Source organism: Schistocerca cancellata, chromosome 4 (assembly GCF_023864275.1).
Source record: "Schistocerca cancellata isolate TAMUIC-IGC-003103 chromosome 4, iqSchCanc2.1, whole genome shotgun sequence".
NCBI lineage: Eukaryota > Metazoa > Arthropoda > Insecta > Orthoptera > Acrididae > Schistocerca > Schistocerca cancellata.
In genome coordinates, this window is record NC_064629.1 from 604,117,424 (window position 1) to 604,138,899 (window position 21,476).

Consider the following 21,476-nt stretch of genomic DNA (forward strand, 5'->3'; position numbering starts at 1 on the left):
ACAAGAGGGAAAAATCATTTGGTATAGCTAACACCACCCACAACAAGAAGTGCTTGTCTAAAAAATTTAAAATAAAGCATTACAGCACAGAAGTGAAGACAGAATGCCTGTGTGTGATAGAACATCTAGTATTAAATTATATTAAATTGCTCTGAAGTGCCAAAGAAACTGGTATAGGCATGCATATTCTAATAGGGACACATGTAAACAGGCAGAATATGGCACCATGGTTGGCACCATCTATATAAGACAAGTGTCTGCCACAGTTCTTAGATTGGTTACTGCTGCTACAATGATAGGTTATCAAGATTTGAGTGAGTTTGAACGTGGTGTTACAGTTGGCACACAAACGATAGGACACAGCATCTCCGAGGTAGCGATAAAGTGGGGATTTTGCCATACAATCATCTCATGAGTGTACCGTGAATTTCTGGAATCTGGTAAAACATCAAATCTCTGACATCGCTGCGGCCAGAAAAAGATACTGCAAGAATGGCTGGACCAACGATGACTGGGAAGAATCATTCAACATGACAGAAGTGCAATCCTTCTGCAGATTGCTGCAGATTTCAATGCTGTACCATCAACCAGTGTCAGCATGCAAACTATTCAACAAAAAATCATCAATATTGGCTTTGGAGGCCGAAGGCCCACTCATGTACCCTTGATGACTGCATGACACAAAGCTTTATGCCTCGCCTGGGCCCGTCAACATCGACACTGGACTGTCGATGACTGGAAATGTGTTAACTGGTTGGACGAGTCTCGTTTCAAATTGTATCAAGCAGATGGACGTGTACAAGTATGGAGACAACCTCATGAATCCATTTACCCTGCATGTCAGCTGGGGACTTTCAAGCTGGTGGAGGCTCTGTAATGGTGAGGGGTGTGTGCAGTTGGTGTGATATGGAACCCCTGATATGCCTAGATACGACTCTGACAGGTGACACTTATGTAAACATTCTGTCTGATCATCTGCATCCATTCATGTCCATTGTGCATTCCGACGGACTTGGGCAATTCCAGCATGACAATGTGACACCCCACACATCCAGAATTGCTACAGAACGTCTCCAGGAACACTCCTCTGAATTTAAATACTTCTGATGACCACCAAACTTCACAGACATGAACATTGTTGAACATATCTAGGATGCCTTGCAACATGCTGTTCAGATCTCCACCCCTCATACTCTTACAGATTTATGGACAGCCCTGCAGAATTAATAGTGTCAGTTCCCTCCATCAATTTTTTAGACATTAGCTGAGTTCATGCCATGTCATGTTGCAGCACTTCTGCGTGCTCGCAGGCCCTACACAATATTAGACATGTGTACCAGTTTCTTTGGTTCTTCAGTGTATGAGTTTAGAATAAGCTTGGTAAATTAGAAATATTAATATTTTTCATATATTAAGTCCTCATCAAAATTCAGCATTTTGAAAATTAAAAAGTAATGTTGATACTCATCATAATTTAGGGAACATACTGGAAACAATAAGAAGGGGGAGATTACTATTTTGTGGACATATTTACAGAATGGATGACAGTAGACTCACAGTACAGATCTTCAAATAGTTTAGAGAAATAAAACCAACAACTACCTAGACTGAAGAGGTTAGGAAAGGCTTGTAAAGGAATAACACAAGAGAAGAAATAGTATTGGAAGGAGATATTGTTAGGGAAAAATTTCAAAACTGGAAGGGTTCCAAGGTGGGACAGAAAAGAAAAGTGGCAAAAAGTGATCTGAAGACAGGAAAATATATGTAGTGAAACAATGAAGGAATGCTGGAATAAAAGAAAAGAAGAACAAATGATTAAGAATTTAAACTGAAGTGTAGATCCTAGATGACCTTAATGCATGAAGAAGAAACAGAGTTCATGCTGAAATAGCTCATTTGTGTGACTGTGCTGTGCATATGTTTTAGGGATGTGCTACTAGTTTCACTGCTGTTTTACTGTGTGATAAACTGCATCATAATGGTCTATCTGTTGGTAATAACTAGTTGTGAAGTTGTTTGCTTTCTCTATCAACCTCTTATTGCCCACTACAGATGTCAGTGGAATACAGATTGCACAGTGGACATCAGTTTTTGTTGCTTAATTACACAGCATTTGAACACTCCATTGTTGCTGGTATTTGTGTGATTAAGGTAGAGCCCTTTGCCGTTCAACAAATACCAGAAACCAGCTCTCTATTATATTATTAACATGCACAGTATACTAACAGATTAATTCCATTGCTACTAGTCACCTACTGCATGGTGATTTCTTGTGAACATTATGTAACCAACCAACTAATCAACCTCATCACCCTGTAAACTCACTGATATAAGTGACTTTTAAATCATAGGATAGACTGAATAAAGATAACTACTCATCACAGTGGAGGTATAGAATTCAACTGAATTGTATTATTGTGACTAAGACCTCAGAGGTCATCCATGTGTGTGTGTGTGTGTGTGTGTGTGTATTTTGCATTAACTGCATTGATGCTTGCAATGCCTCGGGTGACCTCTGTAATATTGACACTCTTACAGGGTAATATTGTCGCAGAAAATACTGAGTAGCACAGTCACTGTAGTGTAAGGGTTATGATACTAGACTGTTGCATGGAGGGTCATGAGTTCAAAAGTCGCCTGAACTGAAAAATTTTAATTTCTATATTCAGTTTGAGTACATTCTACAAATATCCACAAATGTCAAGAATCATTGTGCTGGAATGTTCTGTAATTGTATATATACCGTATGTGTTCTGGCCGGAGGCAGTTTGCTCTGCACTCTTGTATGTGTAAGTGCTGAATAAACCTTCGTTAAGTGAAGTTAGTGTTCGTCATTCATCTAATTACACCTTCTTCTACGTGACATTATTCTGGTGGAGACTATGGGTATTGGAACTTGTGATAGCGCACATTATCGATGACACAGTGGCTCCCATCAGGCCATGGCAGAGCCGCTGTTTACATGTCGAGAAACCTGAGTTCGAGCCATATTCAACAGATCGCAATCTATCAGAGACAGAAGGAGAAAAGGACATTACGATGACAGCAACTGTGTGCCACCACATGAGACATCCTCCGGGGTTCTCTGGTGACGATGGCCAAGATCCAAACAAGTGGCTGAAGGTATATGAGCATATAGCCAAATTTAACAAATGGGATGACACCGTGTGTGTGGCTAACATATTTTTCTACTTGGAGGGCACTGCCAAGCAATGGTATGAGAACAACGAGGAGGTTTTCACAAGCTGGGAAGTATTCCAGGTGGAACTGCGCAAGTATTTCGGCGACACACAACGACAGAAGTGCAAGGCTGAAGATGAATTAAAGTGCAGGACTCCGTGTCCAGAAGAAACTACAGCATCCTATATTCAAGCTGTCTTGGAGCTGTGTAAAATAGTGGATCCTAGAATGAAGGAGGAAGATAAGGTTGCACATCTTATGAAGGGTGTTGCTGAGGACATGTATCAGGCTCTACTCCTGCAGGATGTTTCGACAGCAGACAACTCCATAAAATGGTGCCAGTACTTCGAGACAATACATCAAAAAATAATTACACGCGAGAAGTTTGGACAGCTTCCAAATGTCATATCGATGTCTGTGATGGAAGAAGGGACTCATTTCACAAGTGTTCTTCGTCAGATAGTGAGAGAGGAAATTAAGAAGGCACTTGGAGTGCACAGCGAGGAAAAAACTGAGAGCTTCAAGAGGTCATAAGGGAGGAAATGGAACAGAAAATGAACCCAATCTCTCTTCCTTCATTTCCCTTTAAAATGGTGAAATGTGATGTGCTATTGTCAAAAAAGGTGGCAGATATTTGATGATGCCCATGCTAGAAGACAGCGGACCGATCTTAGCCGACGCCAACTCTGGGACAATAAAGATGAACAAGAAGATGTAGGTGCAGGACAACGTAGGTCATCATCGCTGCATGCTAGCTGTTGGAAGGGACGCTCCCCAACATGCTGAGCAAGGTCTCCATCACCATTTAGAAGCTTCAGCCGACCACCTAGCCTCTGCAACCTGAAAAACTAAAGGGTGCGACCTTCCTTGGAGGTGAGGCCACCGAAGAGAAAAATCCTCCATCATCGATCAATAGAAAAATGATACAAAACTATGTTGATATCTTCATGGTTGGCCAACCAGCCCAAGCTCTTGTGGACTCTGGAGCATCATATTCAGTCATTTCGAAGAAGTACTGTTGCCAGTTGCAGAAAACCGTATTCTTCAACAAAAAAACATCTCTCCTGAAGGTGTCTATTGGGAAATATGTAAAACCTACAGGAAGATGTGTAATTTGAGTCGGTATAAGTGGCCACACACAGCCCTTAGAATTCATCATCTTACAAGAGTGTAGTCAGGACGTCATTCTTGGATGGGACTTTTTGAAAGCTTCTCAGGCTATTAAAGATTGTGATCGCTTGAAGATTATGCTAGACGAGATGAGATACAGTGGAGACTATGTGAACGGGATGAAGTGATCATTGCAGTCAGCACTAGAAAGGTAATTGTCATGTGTCATGCCATGCATCAACCTATGGATCTTGTAGTGGAATGTAAGAGAAGCTTATCACTGAAGAATAACTTGGTCATCCCAGCATCTGTCATCTCATTTAAGAACAGACTCGGTGAATTGTGATAGTTAACTGTTGCCAAGAACCGCAGATCCTTCCAAGATACATGTGTGTAGCATCATAGAAACCTCCCATGCTGAGTCTGTGGGCGAAATTAGCACTACCACTATGAGACAAAATCTTCTACCCCGACTATCACCAGATCTCACTAAAGAAAACCAGAAGAAGCTACTTGCCATTCTTCAAGAGTTCTCTGAATGCTTCAGTCCACAGGTGAAGAGCAAATGAGGCAAATCGACGGTGAAGCACCGGATTAGCACTGGAGACCATCAACCAATAATCCAGAGAGCATACTGTGTGTCAGCAACGGAACATTGAATAATTCGTGACGAGGTAGAGAAAATTATGATGAATGACATCATTCAGCCCTTGCAGAGCCCATGGTCATCACCAGTCATTCTCGTCAGGGAGAAGGATGGCAGCTGGCACTTTTGTGTTGATTACAGGAAGGTTAATAAAATAAGTAAAAAGGATGTTTACCCTCTTCCATGAATTGACGATACACTAGATTGTCTGAAGGGGGTTAAGTTTTTCTCAACCATGGACATACACTCGGGATAATGTCAGATCGAAGTAGATGAGGCTGCTCACAAGAAAACTGCATTCACAACCCATGAGGGCCTGTATGAGTTTAAGGTAATGCTGTTTGGTTTGTGTAATGCACCAGCAACTTTTGAATGGATGATGAATAATCTTCTACGTCACCTGAAGTGGACGATGTGCCTTTGTTATTTAGATGACATTATAGTGTTCTCAGAAACATTTGATGCACACATAAAAAGACTGAGGGCCATTCTTAAGTGTCTCCAACAAGGCAGTCTGGAACTTAATCCAAGAAAGTGTCTCTTTGGAGCAAAAGAAATCAAAATACTTGGACACCTTGCTTCAAATGAAGGTATGCAGCCAGACCTAGAAAAGGTGAGATCTGTGACGGAATTTCCTATTCCTAAAAGTATTAGAGATGTGAGAAGCTTCCTCAGATTATGTTCTTATTACAGTTGTTTTGTATCAAAGCCAGGCCACTCCAAGAGTTGTTAAAAGCTGATGCTAAATTTATCTGGTGTGGTACTCAACAACATTGTTTCAATGTGATGCGAAAAGCTCTGATGACTGTCCCTGTACTTGGTCTGTATGATGAGAGAGCACCTACAGAACTACACACAGACGCCAGTGGGTATGTGATCGGTGCTGTTCTGGTGCAAATTTTGGATGGAAAAGAGTAGGTTAGCCTGTGCTTCTAGGACACTTACAAAAGTCAAGAGAAACTACTCAACTACAGAAAGAAAATGCCTTGCTGTGTTCTGGGCAATGTGCAGATTTCGACAGTATCTCCATGGAAGGCCATTCACGGTTGTTACAGACCATCATTCACTTTGTTGGTTGACAGGTCTTAAGGATCCAACAGGACAACTCGCCAGGTGGGCACTACGTCTTCAAGAGTATGACATTACCATAGTGTACAAAAGTGGAAGAAAACACCAAGATGCTGACTGTCTCTCAAGAAACCCTGTGCAAGACCATCAAGACTTTGATGAAGATAGTGACTGTCTCACTGCACTCCAGGATCTCTGTGCTGAGCAGAAGAAGGACGACAAGATATCTCAAATTATGCTTGCCTTAAATTGGTCAGGGGATGTGAAAGGAGAATTTAAGGTAGTTAATGGAATACTTTGCAAGAAAAACTTTGATCTGTTTGGAAAGAGGTGGCTACCAGTGATTCCTAAACACATGCGCTTCCTGAGGCTGGCCATTTAGGATTTATTAAGACATACGATGGGATCCGCAAGAGATTTTTCTGGCCAGGTTTATTTAGGAGTGTCCATCACTATGCGTCACACTGTCGAGAGTGCCAGAGGACAAAGGCAATTCCTCCGAAACAACCCGGAAGACTCATTCCAATTCCACCAGCCGAAACGCCTTCCCATCATGCTGGGATTGACCTCCTTGGATGATTTCCAATGTCTGCTAGTGGCAATACATGGATTATTGTTTGCACTGACTATCTGACACGTTATGCCATTACAAAAGCTGTGAAAACAGCCTAAGCATTCGAGGTAGCCAAATTCATCATAGAAGACATTGTATTAAAACACGGTGCCCCAAGGTCGTTAATTACGGATCGAGGGAAAGTTTTTCAATCGAATCTTGTGACAGAGATAAACCGTTTGTCCAACATTACTCATCACATGACAACTGCCTACCATCCACAAACTAACAGGCTTACTGAATGCCTTAATAAGACCTTGGCTGGCGTGCTATCAATGTTGGTCAATGTTGAGCAGAGAAACTGGGATGAGGTGCTACCTTTCGTGACGTTTGCCTACAACACCGTCAAACAAGACACCACAGGAGTTACACCATTTTTCCTGGTGCATGGGCGTGAGGTGGGGACGACGATGGACACTGTGTTTCCGTTACATCCTGATGACGTGGATGACGACTACACTTGCTAGGTGTTAACCAGAGCTGAGGAAGCTCGGCAGTTAGCTCAACTCTGCACGCTGCAGGCTCAAGAAAACGATCGCCAAAGGTATGACATGAGCCCCCGCCCTGTTGTCTGCCAGCCTGGTGAACTCGTCTGGATCTTCACTCCTCTTCAGAAGGTTGGTCTCTCTGAGAAGCTCCTCAGGCGCTACTTTGGACCTTATAAGGTTGTAAGACAGTTGTCTGATGTTACTTATGAAGTTGAAGATTTCAACCCCAACACAATACGACGAAAGATCAGTGATACTGTCCATGTCCTTCAAATGAAGCCCTATAAGGATCCTGAAACCCAGGGTAAAATCGAAGCTCCAGCAACAGGCAACAAGCAGAAAGGTGATGATGAGTGTAGCAGCAAGGGAAGTTCTAATAAGATCACTGCCAGGGAAAACATCAGTCATCGGGAGTCGGAGTATACGAGACCGATGACTCGTTCCCAAACTAGGAGGACGCAACACCGAGATGCTGTTCTCTTAAGGAGGGAGCAATGTCACAGAAAAAGCTGAGTAGCACAGTCACTGTAGTATAGTGGTTATGACACTAGGCCGTTGCATGGAGGGTCATGAGTTCAAAAGTAACCTGAACTGCAAAATTTTAATTTCTATATTTCGTGCAAGTAAATTCTAGAAACATCCAAAAATGTCAAGAATAATTTTACTGGAATGTTCTGTACCTGTATATATACCATATATGTTGTGGCTGGAGGCAGTTTGCTCCACGCTCTTGTACGTGCAAGTGGTGAATAAACCTTCGTTAAGTGAAGTTAGTGTTCGTCATTAATCTAATTACATCTTCTTATATGTGGCGGTATGAACAGTATGAAATGAAGACAGAATAAAATCCCTGGTCTAAGAAAGTAACTCATTTTATTATCTTAAAATGTATCATGATATGTAAATGGCATTTTTTCAGAAATGGTGTTCAAGTTGGAAACAATAAATCAAATTCAGATTTATTAAAACTTAGAACTCTCTAGATACTTGTTTGATGGTTTCCTTAAACATATTTTAGGATTTCTCTTTTTAAAACCAGAAACCCCTTCTCCTCCAGCCATTTTGGTAATTTTATTGAAATTGTGCTTAAGGTGTAGTTTTCAGACAAGGTCATAGGTAGTTCACTGCAACTCAACCTGGGAAACGCCGAAGAATAATTGTGCAAATACAGTCACATGATTGACAAATTCTTGTTCTTATCCAGGAGTAAAACAGATCTTCTCCCCAGAAACAGTTCCTTGCCTGAATTTTAATCAATCATAATGTGTAATTCTTAGTATTTCAGCTCCTTTGGTAAACTGGTCAGTGATCTCCATGACTTCATAAACTTAATGCCTTTTTCATAGTTTCTTTAGTCCATTTAGCCCTCTCTAATTTTCTTTTTCTTGTCCACACCATCTGAAATTAGATATAAGACCTTACTTCAGTGTAAACAACTTTTTCTGAAGTGTATAGGATGGAGAAATATCAACATCCTGTCGATATTGTACCATATTTGTCTGTCAGTATTACCCTACTCAAACATCATGGAGACCAGACTTTAATGGCTTTGCAAATACTCAAAAATTTACAAAACTCATGCAGAAAACATACTATCTACTTACGCATATCATAATTACATGTTTAAATGCTTATCTCAGTCTAAGCATGAACCAAAAATAACATCAAAATGCAATTAATATTAATTTTTAGTGCTACAGTGAGGCTGTCATTTACAAGAACTCATCACTTCTGCACCACACTTCTGGCATCATCGGCTATGCGGCAACACTATCTCTGATTGATTACAGCACTGCTCATCTGAAAAAAATGATAGTTTCAGTATTTCCTGATATATCAGTATCCCTCTCCCCCCCCCCTCACCTCTACCCCAACCCAATCCACTGGTCTCACCTATACCTTTACTGAACACACACACACACTTCTGTTTGCACTTTTTGCAGTAACAAGTGTAATGCTCTCAAACATCACAATTCAGTAGTTCAGATTAAGATCATGTAGCTTACAGGCACATACATGTGCATGCAAACACACACACACACACACACACACACACACACACACACACACAGATGCACATACACAGGCCCTCATCAATGCAGCACACACACACACATACACAGCCCCTCATCAATGCAGTGCAGCAAGTGTGTGTGTGTGTGTGTGTGTGTGTGTGTGTGTGAGAGAGAGAGAGAGAGAGAGAAAGAGAGAGAGAGAGAGAGAGAGAGAGAAAGAGAGAAAGAGAGAGAGAGAGAATTCATGAATACTAGTTTTAAGTTCTGGTTTATGTATATTTTCACTACCTCCACAGTATGCGTGGTGAATGACCATAATTACTCATTCCATCATTTGTATTCCACTAAGGTTTTCCATCATGATATTAAGACATTTTCACACTTAGGTGGCAGCAGGAAGTGTATTGTTCTTTTGTACAGAAAATTCTGCTAACTGCCATATAAGTTATTGTGCAAAATAGCGGCTTTTGAGAAGCAATATTTTCACTGTTAACCTTCACTCACGCTGTGTTATTGAAAAATGTATTGAAAATGCTTATCATTTACCATTTACTTACTAATTTCAGATTATGTACAACGTTTTTATTCATTTTGTACTCATTGCTATGCAGAACTGAATTTACTGTGTTTCATCGAAATTAAAGGAGAGACCAATTTTAGAAGGCAGTGTATAAAGTCTTTTTACTTGTTACTTCTCTGAACCTATCTGTATCTGTTTTAGGAGTGATAAACTATTTTATGACTTAATGCTCATGATGTATGAAATGGGCTGATACTAATATGTATGAGGAACATGGTATGTTGAAAACTGGACCTTGTGTGATTCAAGCAGTGTTCTCCCACTGGCCAAAAATATTTACTGTTTCTTTAATTGAATTCGTTATCTTAACTTTCTTTATCCGTTGGTTGATTTCTGGATGAATGAGTCAGTTGCCACACTCAGTTTGTTTTATAGCAATATATTTTAAATTATACAATTCACATAAATATCACCTGGTATTGTTTTCTTTAGTAATACCTTCTAATGTTTGGAGAATGAATTTCTAAATTATATTTTCTTTCAAGCAACTGTTTACTAATTGTTTTATTATTGTCGAGATGAAACATTAGTTTGGAGAGCTGTTCTGTCGTAAAAATTTCAAGAACCTTTGGCAGCAGTGGAACAAATTGGTATATAATTACAGTGGTCCAGTCATATATCTTATAAAGTATTTAAGGATGATGCAGTTTTATGCTCTGAAATGTCACAGGTGGACAACAAAGGAACTGATAATTACTTATTTTGAGAAGGGATCCCTAGCGACACTTCCAAATACATACAGATTTTCATTTATCATTTACAGTCTTTTTATTCAGATTTTCTTATTTTTTGGATGGCTGCTCTTTCTTTCATTGCACTATATCAAATGTATTTTTAATTCTTTTGGATTATTAATTTGACACATAATTTGCAAAATCCTGTCATTTCTAGTAACTGTTGTTAAACCTTTTAAGTAACTTTCCATAATACAATGGAGTAATCTGTACAGACAAGACAGTTCCCTAGTATTAGGATAATGCTGTAATTATTCTACTTCATAAAAAGAGAGGCAGACAGTGTGCAAAATATACACTAAAATTGTTGTCCGCTGTCTAAAAAAACATTATATTGCAACAGATTGAAGGAATGAACTGGCTGTGGGAATGGATATATCACAATGAATTATTTTCAGTTAATGAAAAAAATTGTAGATCAAAACAATGAGTATGAAAACCACATTTCCTGTGGTTCTGAAAATATATTTGAGTCAGTTTTTATGAAATTTGTACTAACAATAATGGAGAAACAAGACAATCATTCAAGTAATGTTGGTACACTGAAGAAAATATGCATCTGTGTTACAATTAACATTACACTTTGTCAGGATAGTGAGAAATTCAGAACTGAAAGAGGAGTAAAGCAGGGAGATTCCATTCCATTATACCTATAAGTAGCAGTTCTAGAAGAAGTTTCCAGAGGCTTACAGCTTACAAAATGAAGGGCGAATACGGGTTAATGGAAGATATCCAAGCCATCTTAATTCTGCTAATGATGATGAGATGTTTTCCTCAAGTGCAAATACACTTCAATAATGAATGGAAGACCTTTATAGAGTGAGTTCAAAACCAGGCCTGAAAAACAGTTACAATAAGGAAGTAGCTTGTATTCACTACACTGAAAAGATATTTGTACAAAATGAAAGAAACCATAAGACAAGTTGATAAATTTTTGTATTTAAAGCAGATGAATGGGTCTGTAGATGGCAAAGAAATAAACAGAAGAGTAAAACTGGTGTGAGAACAAGAAAATTTACAATCAGTTTATATGATCAGTTTTGACTTATAGCAGACAGACATTGACTTCTAATGTGAAAGCTGTTAAAAAGCTGTGTACTTCCAGGAGAGAGAAGAAACAAACAAATGGATCAGGACATGAAATGGGTAGAAGTAGCACATGTAATCAGTCGAATCAGTGATAGATGGAACAAGGAAGTACTTTGCTAGATTGCAAGAGAGAAGAAAAGACTGAGACAGTAATCTAATAATAGGTGGGGGTATTACAGTACTGGTATATAAGAAAATACCATGGAGAACATGGATGCATTTAGCTGAAAGCCATAAGGCATGGAAAAGTCTGGAGGCAGCCTTTATTGAGGTAGTAGATATCTAATGGCTGATGATCACGAAGTAGCTTCATAGGTATCCATCAAGGTTCTTCAGTGGTCGACCAGTAATGTATTGTTTATCTTAAGTTCTTAAGTAACTGTTCATCACAATCAGACACTACTTCTGACACGGGTTAAGAATTTATGTGCTTAGTTTAAGTTTCTTCTTTAAGACATTATCCATCTGGATTTACTGTTTTGCTGTAAGTGTGTTGCTAAACATTCTACTACTTGAGTCCAATAATTGCAACAATTAAGTGAGCATTGAGAATAGGTCTGTATTAAAAAAAATGTCCAGGTGAAGGAAAATGAAACTACTCATTAAGAAATCATAGATAGTAGTGATGAAATGACCAGTAATGAATTTAGTTTTCACACAAGGCCCCTGTCTATTATTTTGGAATATCTGACAGTACTGTGGTAATCCATTATCAAATGGAAAACTCAAATAAAAATGATAATATATTAAACCTCTGCCTTGTTTGGATAATAGCTACACTCCTGGAAATGGAAAAAAGAACACATTGACACCGGTGTGTCAGACCCACCATACTTGCTCTGGACACTGCGAGAGGGCTGTACAAGCAATGATCACACGCACGGCACAGCGGACACACCAGGAACCGCGGTGTTGGTCGTCGAATGGCGCTAGCTGCGCAGCATTTGTGCACCGCCGCCGTCAGTGTCAGCCAGTTTGCCGTGGCATACGGAGCTCCATCGCAGTCTTTAACACTGGTAGCATGCCGCGACAACGTGGACGTGAACCGTATGTGCAGTTGACGGACTTTGAGCGAGGGCGTATAGTGGGCATGCGGGAGGCCGGGTGGACGTACCGCCGAATTTCTCAACACGTGGGGCGTGAGGTCTCCACAGTACATCGATGTTGTCGCCAGTGGTCGGCGGAAGGTGCACGTGGGACCGGACCGCAGCGACGCACGGATGCACGCCAAGACCGTAGGATCCTACACAGTGCCGTAGGGGACCGCACCGCCACTTCCCAGCAAATTAGGGACACTGTTGCTCCTGGGGTATCGGCGAGGACCATTCGCAACCGTCTCCATGAAGCTGGGCTACGGTCCCGCACACCGTTAGGCCGTCTTCCGCTCACGCCCCAACATCGTGCAGCCCGCCTCCAGTGGTGTCACGACAGGCGTGAATGGAGGGACGAATGGAGATGTGTCGTCTTCAGCGATGAGAGTCGCTTCTGCCTTGGTGCCAATGATGGTCGTATGCGTGTTTGGCGCCGTGCAGGTGAGCGCCACAATCAGGACTGCATACGACCGAGGCACACAGGGCCAACACCCGGCATCATGGTGTGGGGAGCGATCTCCTACACTGGCCGTACACCACTGGTGATCATCGAGGGGACACTGAATAGTGCACGGTACATCCAAACCGTCATTGAACCCATCGTTCTACCATTCCTAGACCGGCAAGGGAACTTGCTGTTCCAACAGGACAATGCACGTCCGCATGTATCCCGTGCCACCCAACGTGCTCTAGAAGGTGTAAGTCAACTACCCTGGCCAGCAAGATCTCCGGATCTGTCCCCCATTGAGCATGTTTGGGACTGGATGAAGCGTCGTCTCACGCGGTCTGCACGTCCAGCACGAACGCTGGTCCAACTGAGGCGCCCGGTGGAAATGGCATGGCAAGCCGTTCCACAGGACTACATCCAGCATCTCTATGATCGTCTCCATGGGAGAATAGCAGCCTGCATTGCTGCGAAAGGTGGATATACACTGTACTAGTGCCGACATTGTGCATGCTCTGTTGCCTGTGTCTATGTGCCTGTGGTTCTGTCAGTGTGATCAATTGATGTATCTGACCCCAGGAATGTGTCAATAAAGTTTCCCCTTCCTGGGACAATGAATTCACGGTGTTCTTATTTCAATTTCCAGGAGTGTATTTTCTGATACAGATGAAAGCAGTTATGTATACCTCCATATCATTATAAACCTACATGGTGCTTTATGAATGACTCAAGAATATGTGCTGTGCATAACATACTCATTGTATATACCATATAATTGTTGGCCAATATTGTATCAGTGGATTCACATTTAATATTTCGTCCATATAGCTTACCAGGGGATGTGCAACTGAGCCATCATTTACAAGCAAATAAGAATAACAACTGCTTGTCTTATTGGCCCCTGTATGAAGAAATACAGGAAAATATTGACTTGTGGTTACACACTTTAGAGATCTGAAAGTGCCTGGTTGCATTGATTGACCTATTTCAGTTCCAACTGAACACTTCTGTCTCATGCAAAAACAATAACAACATTAATAACGCTACACAATTGTTGCTAGTTCCCTCTTAACTGCCAGAAGCCACTAATTTCTTCATGAGAGACTTTCAGAATTAGCTTAAGAGGTGCACTTCATGACACAAAGTGCCAATGTTTAGGTATGAATTCCAATTTTTTGTTTGATGGTCTAGCAAAGAGACAGTGTATGGACTCAGGAAACTAAATGAAAAAAAATTATAGTTTACGAATTGATAATGAAACTAAAAACAAGTTCTTCACTTCTCAGTGTTGCAACAGAATTGAAAGCAATGACTCAAGCAGCAATCAGGATTCTTATGTGTGTAGAACTACATATGCCTGTTTTTGTTGTTGTCACTGTCAGAATTCTGATTCCTGATAAATTCTCTTTGAATAATTATTAAGTTATTAGCAAGAGGTAGATTTCAGCAATGTCTGATGATTAAAATTCCAATAACATTTTTCAGGCTTGTTTTTCTCTTTCTTTGGCATTACTCTCACTGATGATGTTAATAAAATTTGGTGGCCTTCTGTGAAAATTAGGTACCCATTGTGTGTGCAGTGCATAGCATAGGAATTTATTAAACCCAGTTAGGAAGCAGCACTAAAGTTAGTGGAATGTGTTGCGGCATATGATAACAGTTATGGTTCTGAGCACTGTAGCAAAGTTAGACTGTTTTTGTGAATTGTTTTTCTTGGTGTTTCCCAAAATCATTTAAGGCAAATGTCAGGATGGCTCCTTAAACAGTACCTTGGCTGATTTCTTTGATTGCTGTTATTAAACTGCTAATAGGATCTTGGACTTAAACTCTCCTTTAGAATTTTGGAAATACTCATGAATATGTATCTAGGTCAAAACATAAGTGAGTGATAACCATTAATTTGAGCATGCAACATTGATGATATAAGGCTGAGAGTCTGAATTTTATGTTCCTCGTCACTAGCTGCACAGCCTTGGGAATATTATGCTGTTAACTAGTAACCTCTCATCCATGATCTTCTCATCCTTGAGACAATTGATGCAAGTGATAATTAACAAGGGGAACTTGCCATCGCACTCAGGTTTAGTGGTAAGATGGCCCAGTGGATAGCCCATCAAAACCTGAACACAGATAAAGTATGAAAACAGGCAGAAGGTGCACTGAACTTTACTGAACTTTAAAAGAAAGAAAAAAGGCCAAATAAAAACAGTGAATGGTCCGAGCTTAAAAAGTGCAATATCGAAATAAATTGAACAGCTGTAGCGTCATGGTTAAGTGGTTACAGTGTTGAATGGTAAAGTGTAGGAGCTGTGTTCAAAACTCCTTCATGCCATTTATTTTAATTTTATTTTTTGCCCAACATTGTGAACTTTCCATCTGGTCAGTGAAATGTTTGTTCTCTTTCTGTAGTCTTGGCAGTTGTCATACTATACATTGGTCATAGAATATGAGTCATGTTGTAAGAATACATTACAATCAGAAGTAAATGTGATGAATAGTAAAAGCAGATGAAATAGCACATACATGTCTCACAGAAATGAAAGCAACAAATTAATGGGTGTGAACTATTTTACAAAAGAGGAATTAAAGGGTCAAAACTTCCAAAATCGAACACAACTTCAAAAACATTAAAAACAAATGTTTTGACAGAGCACAGAGAAACTGTGTGATTGTGAAACTGTTGTGTTCATTTGTTGCAGCTTGTGTGACTACCTATTATGTTTTCATCATTTCCTTGGTAGTGATCACATTCACATTCATACAAACACCTAACTGGGGCGAGGAGGCATACCTCACTCACTTACCAGGTGTACAAATTAGGTCCATCGATAAGAAATTCCTATCATATGACACATGTACTGTCACTAATGCTGTGTATGACATCCCAGACATATTTTCCAGGAGAGGATTTGGTTGGCTTAACAGTAGAGGATTTGGTTGGCTTAATACCATTTCATGAAATGTTTGCAGTTCCCATTCAAAAGCCCCTTCCTTTCAGCTGCTAATAGAGTAGTTGTGCAGAATTGGCTGTCATTATTGGTCCCTACCTTACACCTCACTGTTGAAAACAAACGTTAGAACATGACACAGACTTAAATTTGAATACAGCGAACAGAAAAAAATAAATAAATAAAAATAATTTGAATACTTTGGCACAAGAGAGGTTTTAACACAAGTTGCCTGCTTGGCAATCCAACACCATGAACATTTATCCATGATGCCATTGCTGTTTCATGCTGCTTTATATTGCACTTTTTTTTTTCACTGTTCAGTACACGTTCTTCCGGTTTTCATGCTTAATCTTTGTTCAGTTTTTGATGGGCTGTCCACTGGTCCCTCTTACCACTCAATCTGAGGGGGGTTTGATGGGGAGTTTCCCTTGTTACTAATATGGTTTTCATAAGGTTTTACAACAGCCACTCTAGTCTCCTCCATTCTCCGCTCTGGCTCTCAAATGCCATCCTCCCACCTCCCCACTTTCACTCACCACCACACATTCTCTCTCTCTCTCTCTCTCACACACACACACACACACACACACACACACACATACACACACACTTGCTGCGCTGCATTGATGAGGGGCTGAGAGAGAGAGAGAGAGAGAGAGAGAGAAAAATTTGTGGTGGGGAATGAAAGTGGGAGGGGGGGAGAAAAACACACACACACACACACACACACACACACACACACACACAGCTGTCATTTAATTGACTAATTTTCATTATCAACTGGCACATGGGAAACGCTGAGCTCAACTCTTAACTAACACAAATCATCTCATGGTATTTTGGTTGGTAGGGATGTTGGAGAATTCGGGGAAGTACTCCAAAGGAGCTGAGTCTTGCAGTTTTTTGTTTGCATACTTCATTTCAGCAACATCATGAACAAAATTATTTTATTAATTAAGTAGTAGCTATATGTAAATATTTTTAGAGATAATAGGCAATTCCTCAAAAAAGATTATGTAAAAAGTGATTTTTTCCCATGATGGTAGGTTTTCTACCAGCAATGATGGAACTAATGTTAATAAAATAAATGTTTCTGACCAGTTTAGCTGTCAGTTTCATAATTAGTTATCCAATTGGCAGTAAAAAGTCTGAACTTTTTGCAGCAGTTTGATCTAAATACACTATGTAACTGTTAGGTAGGATCTCATATAAAGTGAATGTGGTTTGTTCTGAGTCATCATGGAAAAGTAAAAATAAAAAAAGAACAAAAACAATGTTGTCTGATTGACAAATGACAAAGGAGAAAACATGTGTTGCTTATAAACTTACATCATCAGAAAGGGATTTGAGTGCTACAGAAAGTGAATTAATAATATGGGGAGAAAATTATTGTACTTTAACAGCTCCTAAGGGAATGCTAAAGAAATATAGAAAAGATATTACCATTAGAATAATTAGTTAGACATTTCTATCCTTACACATAGCAACTGGTGCATTGTTTGCTGTATGTTGTTGGTAGAATGCACGTCAGTTTGTGTAGAAACTTGTTTCCTCTAACCAGCAGAAATTTAGTTTCAGCTGTGAATAAAGTTCTTAGTGAAATTCTAATACAACACTTTTAACTTAACAACATACATATATTTCCATGGAATAATCCACTAATATTATCACTCTAACTACAGAATTTTTGCATGATGTACTTCACTTAACAATCACAAAGTTAGTGGAAGGAAATTTGAAGACTCTGTCATGTGCTATAATTTGTGTTTCAGATTAATTTCTCCAGAATGCTTCATCATCAGAATACATCTTGGGAGTTACTGTACAAGAGTCATTATTGTGTGTAGTTATGTTGTTATCTCTGCATTGATGAAATTGTTAGTACATTTGTTGAAGGTAGTTGAAGTCTATGTGACACTAAGGTAATAAATTTCAAATGTGGAAATAAAATATTTAAATATAAAGTAGTTTTTCATTTATTTCATTTATGAGATTTATAGTGAATTAAATAAATGATAGAGTGCATAATATATACATATGCATGCATTGCACTTATTATGAGAGACACTTTATGTACTTCATTGTGAAAAGGAAATGTAAGATTGGTATATTCTTGCTGCTGTTGATGATACTGAAACTGCAAATCTCAGTGGGCACTTAGGCTCATAATTTAAAATTAAGTGCTTAGAATGTCTGGGCACTGTCACTAAGTTTGTACCTGACTTGTGCAAGGCTTTGCAGAAATCACTTTGTGTGTGTGTGTGTGTGTGTGTGTGTGTGTGTGTGTGTGAGAGAGAGAGAGAGAGAGAGAGAGAAAGAGATACAACATATATGAGTATTTCTGGCTATACTGATGCAGTATGCTACAGTTACAGTCAAACAGTTTTATAGAGTGTGTTCTCATTTGTTTACCCTGGAAATAATTGTAAACATACTTGAAAATAATGTTCCTGACATTACTCATTTATTTGTACTGTAGTTATAGACGTCACTGACATTATCAAAACTGTAATATCAATATATTTTAGTTGTAATTTTGAATATAACGAAGTGAATTCAATGCTTGAATTCACAGGTATATAGTGTGGTGAAAATGCTAATTTATGTGGATTAAATGATCATGTGTTTTTAGTAAATTTAGCTTTGTTGAGTTTGTTTTAAAAGTTTACTGCTGCTTCTTAATATTTATTTGACTCAGTTGGCTACTATTTATTTTATAATATTCAGTGCTGGAGCATATTGCTTTGTATTTGATTCTACATCAATATTGTTGCCTCTCACCCAACTTAGGGTCTTCAGTGACACATTGCTGAGTGCTATTTGGCATGAATAAATTATTTAAAATCCTTTTCGAGTTAAAAGGGGTACACAAGAAATATAGAAGTTAAATGCACTGATTTTTTCCTTGTTTATGTTGGAGCTGTGTAAATTAAGTGTATCTGTTTTATAAATACTGACCTAGAAGGGATCTTCTTAGTTTGTTTAAATCATATTCATATTGCTTTAATTTTTGATGTGTTGTAAACAGTTTTGGGATTGCAACTGTAGTCCACTTTAAAATAAAGTGCTGCGATAATGAAGATCAAAGTAATTTTAATTTATGGATAATACTGGTGCAAATTGTCTATTTTGTACCTCTACAATAACCCCAGTGGTTTCAATTTGCTCTGTTTGTGAAATCTTTAAGCAAAAGAGACGTATTTAAGAGCATTCACTTCTGCAGAGAGAGGGATATGTTGGATGCATTAAATGTGCCAAAACGCAAATTTGTCTGACCCATTTAGGTGCAATGACTTGACAAGTTTGATGTTAAATTGTCAGAACATTTTAAATGTCGTCATCTTCATTGATAACTGAGATTGTGTCATTTTGTATTTGCATTGTGAAATTAATTTGGAGACATTTGTAAATCAGGGCTGTCTCTTTAATCTGGTGTAACTTCAATGATTTTCAAATTATGAATATGTTATTTTGCTAGTAGCCATATTAATTGCTATTCTTCAGTTTTCAACAGCATCACATTACATTAATAACATGAATGATATTCTACTTGTAGGACTTTCTGGGGTATGGAAAGATGTCATAGATGGACATTTTCTTTAATTTGGGCACAATATACAAAATGACATAAAGTTGTGTAATATATTATATTATAATATTGCTGATATGAAATATTGTATAATCAAAACCATTCTAACAAAAGCTTAATTCATTTTACTGTAGTTTTAAGAATCACTGTAGGATAGTCCTCAAAAGAGAAGGTAATGATTAGTTTGCTCATTGAAAGTTTCAATTTTCTCTTAAATCCTATTTTATTTCTCATAAGACATTTAATATTGTCTGGCAAGTTGATGAAAAAGGTGTGTACCCATGTAGCTGACTCTTTTTCCCCATTGATGCTAAATCAATGAAGGTTGCAGATATTACATTAGTTCAGGTATTATGATCATGTTTTGTACTTTCTTATGTAGTAAATATAATGCTAACCATTAAGAACATTAATGGGTATAGATATTGTGAAATGGTTCTCAGTATACCATACTGTTTGAGACTGTGTCTGCACAATGGTGTTGCTAATAAATCTAGATTATATCATGCTGTTGTGTTCCAAAGATGATGTGGTTGTAAGTGATGTTTCTCACAAAAATGTTTCTGTAGCTCAGTGGTAAATCAAAACATGTAGAATAAACTAGTTGCTTCATTTCTTAATCGCCTATGCCTGTAATTATGCATAGTACAAATCTGGGTGAACAAAAATACTGATCTAATTTTGCAGTGTGGATGGGTACAAAATTAATTTAGTGAAGTAGAGAGATATTTTAATCAGTCCACTGTCAACTGGTATAATAGGCTGTAATAATTTGGACAAGTGGTTGTGGCAGTGTTATCTGTTTTTACTAAAATATGGAGCTTCTGTGAAATTTGGAAAGTGCAAGAGAGGTATTGGCAGAATTGAAGCTGTGAGTACAGAGACAGAGTTATTCCTGTATACCTCAGTAGCAAGGTTCTGGGTTCATGTCATGGTCCAGCACACAGTTTTCATCTGCCAGGTAATTTCAAAATAGCAGAAACCCTGCTGCAGAACACTATAACTATTATGTTCCTTATTGTTAAGTACAGCCTTAGTTTTGAATGATATTCTACTGCTCTTGATGTTCCAAAGTTTTGGGAAATTTGATTTGTTGTTCTAGGCTATGGCTGTATGACATTCTTTTCAGATTTGCAGCTGGATCTTCAAATCTGATTGAGAAAATATTTCAATGGTCCACCTGGTCATCATCATCAGGTGAAAAGCTACTCTTGCTGAATGTTGTCAAACAGCTACTACTCTGGAGATGGCAGGCCTACATAGGCCAGCAGAGAGTACTCATTGCATGCACCAAGTGCTATGAGTACTGCCCCCACTGCAAAAGATACTAGCAGTGCCAATGGTGACAAAGACACCAAATATGAATTTTTGCTGCCATAACTAATCAAATATTGTGTCAATTGAGAATATCCTGTCTTAATGCAAGTCAGCACAGTGTGCTATGACTTGCTCAGAGGATAGCGTAGCATTCATCATAAACCTACACATTCTGATTGGTATATGAATGTGAATAGTTGTCACCCACCCAACCAACATACTGAGTTCTGTAGGCTGCAGGTCTGAAGAGTATATACAATACATGATGCAGAAAATTGACCACAGGAAATTCAACACCTGAGGTCTGTATTTAAATGGAACAGATTCTCGGAGGAGAATGTCTGTCTTGCCTTGGAGTTCAGACCATCACCACAACTACAGCAAGATGAATCTTAAGTTAGTCACTTTAGTACCATAAGTTGAGAGCATATAAGTTAAAATAGGAAGAATTTTTTTGTTTTAACATCAAGACAGTGTTTCATCTGTTAGCTAAGATTAATGCCCTTTGTGCCCAGTATTTGTAACATTCCATGCTACTCTGGTATGGCTTAAATTGGCCA

At 38.9% G+C, this 21,476-nt stretch overlaps 1 protein-coding gene across 3 annotated transcripts in view; it reads left to right on the forward strand.

Annotated features, from left to right (window-relative positions):
* LOC126184928 (potassium voltage-gated channel subfamily H member 2-like) overlaps positions 1-20,181 on the forward strand; it is a 1,246,473-nt gene extending 1,226,292 nt beyond the window's left edge. For 2 of the 3 annotated variants that reach the window (XM_049927600.1, XM_049927601.1), the window contains exon 9: positions 17,783-20,181. In XM_049927600.1, coding sequence (XP_049783557.1) covers positions 17,783-17,857 — 75 coding nt within the window. In that variant the 3' untranslated portion in view covers positions 17,858-20,181. The remainder of the gene's footprint in view (positions 1-17,782) is intronic. The other variant, XR_007536905.1, reaches the window with a different exon arrangement.
* The last annotated feature ends 1,295 nt before the right edge of the window (positions 20,182-21,476 follow it).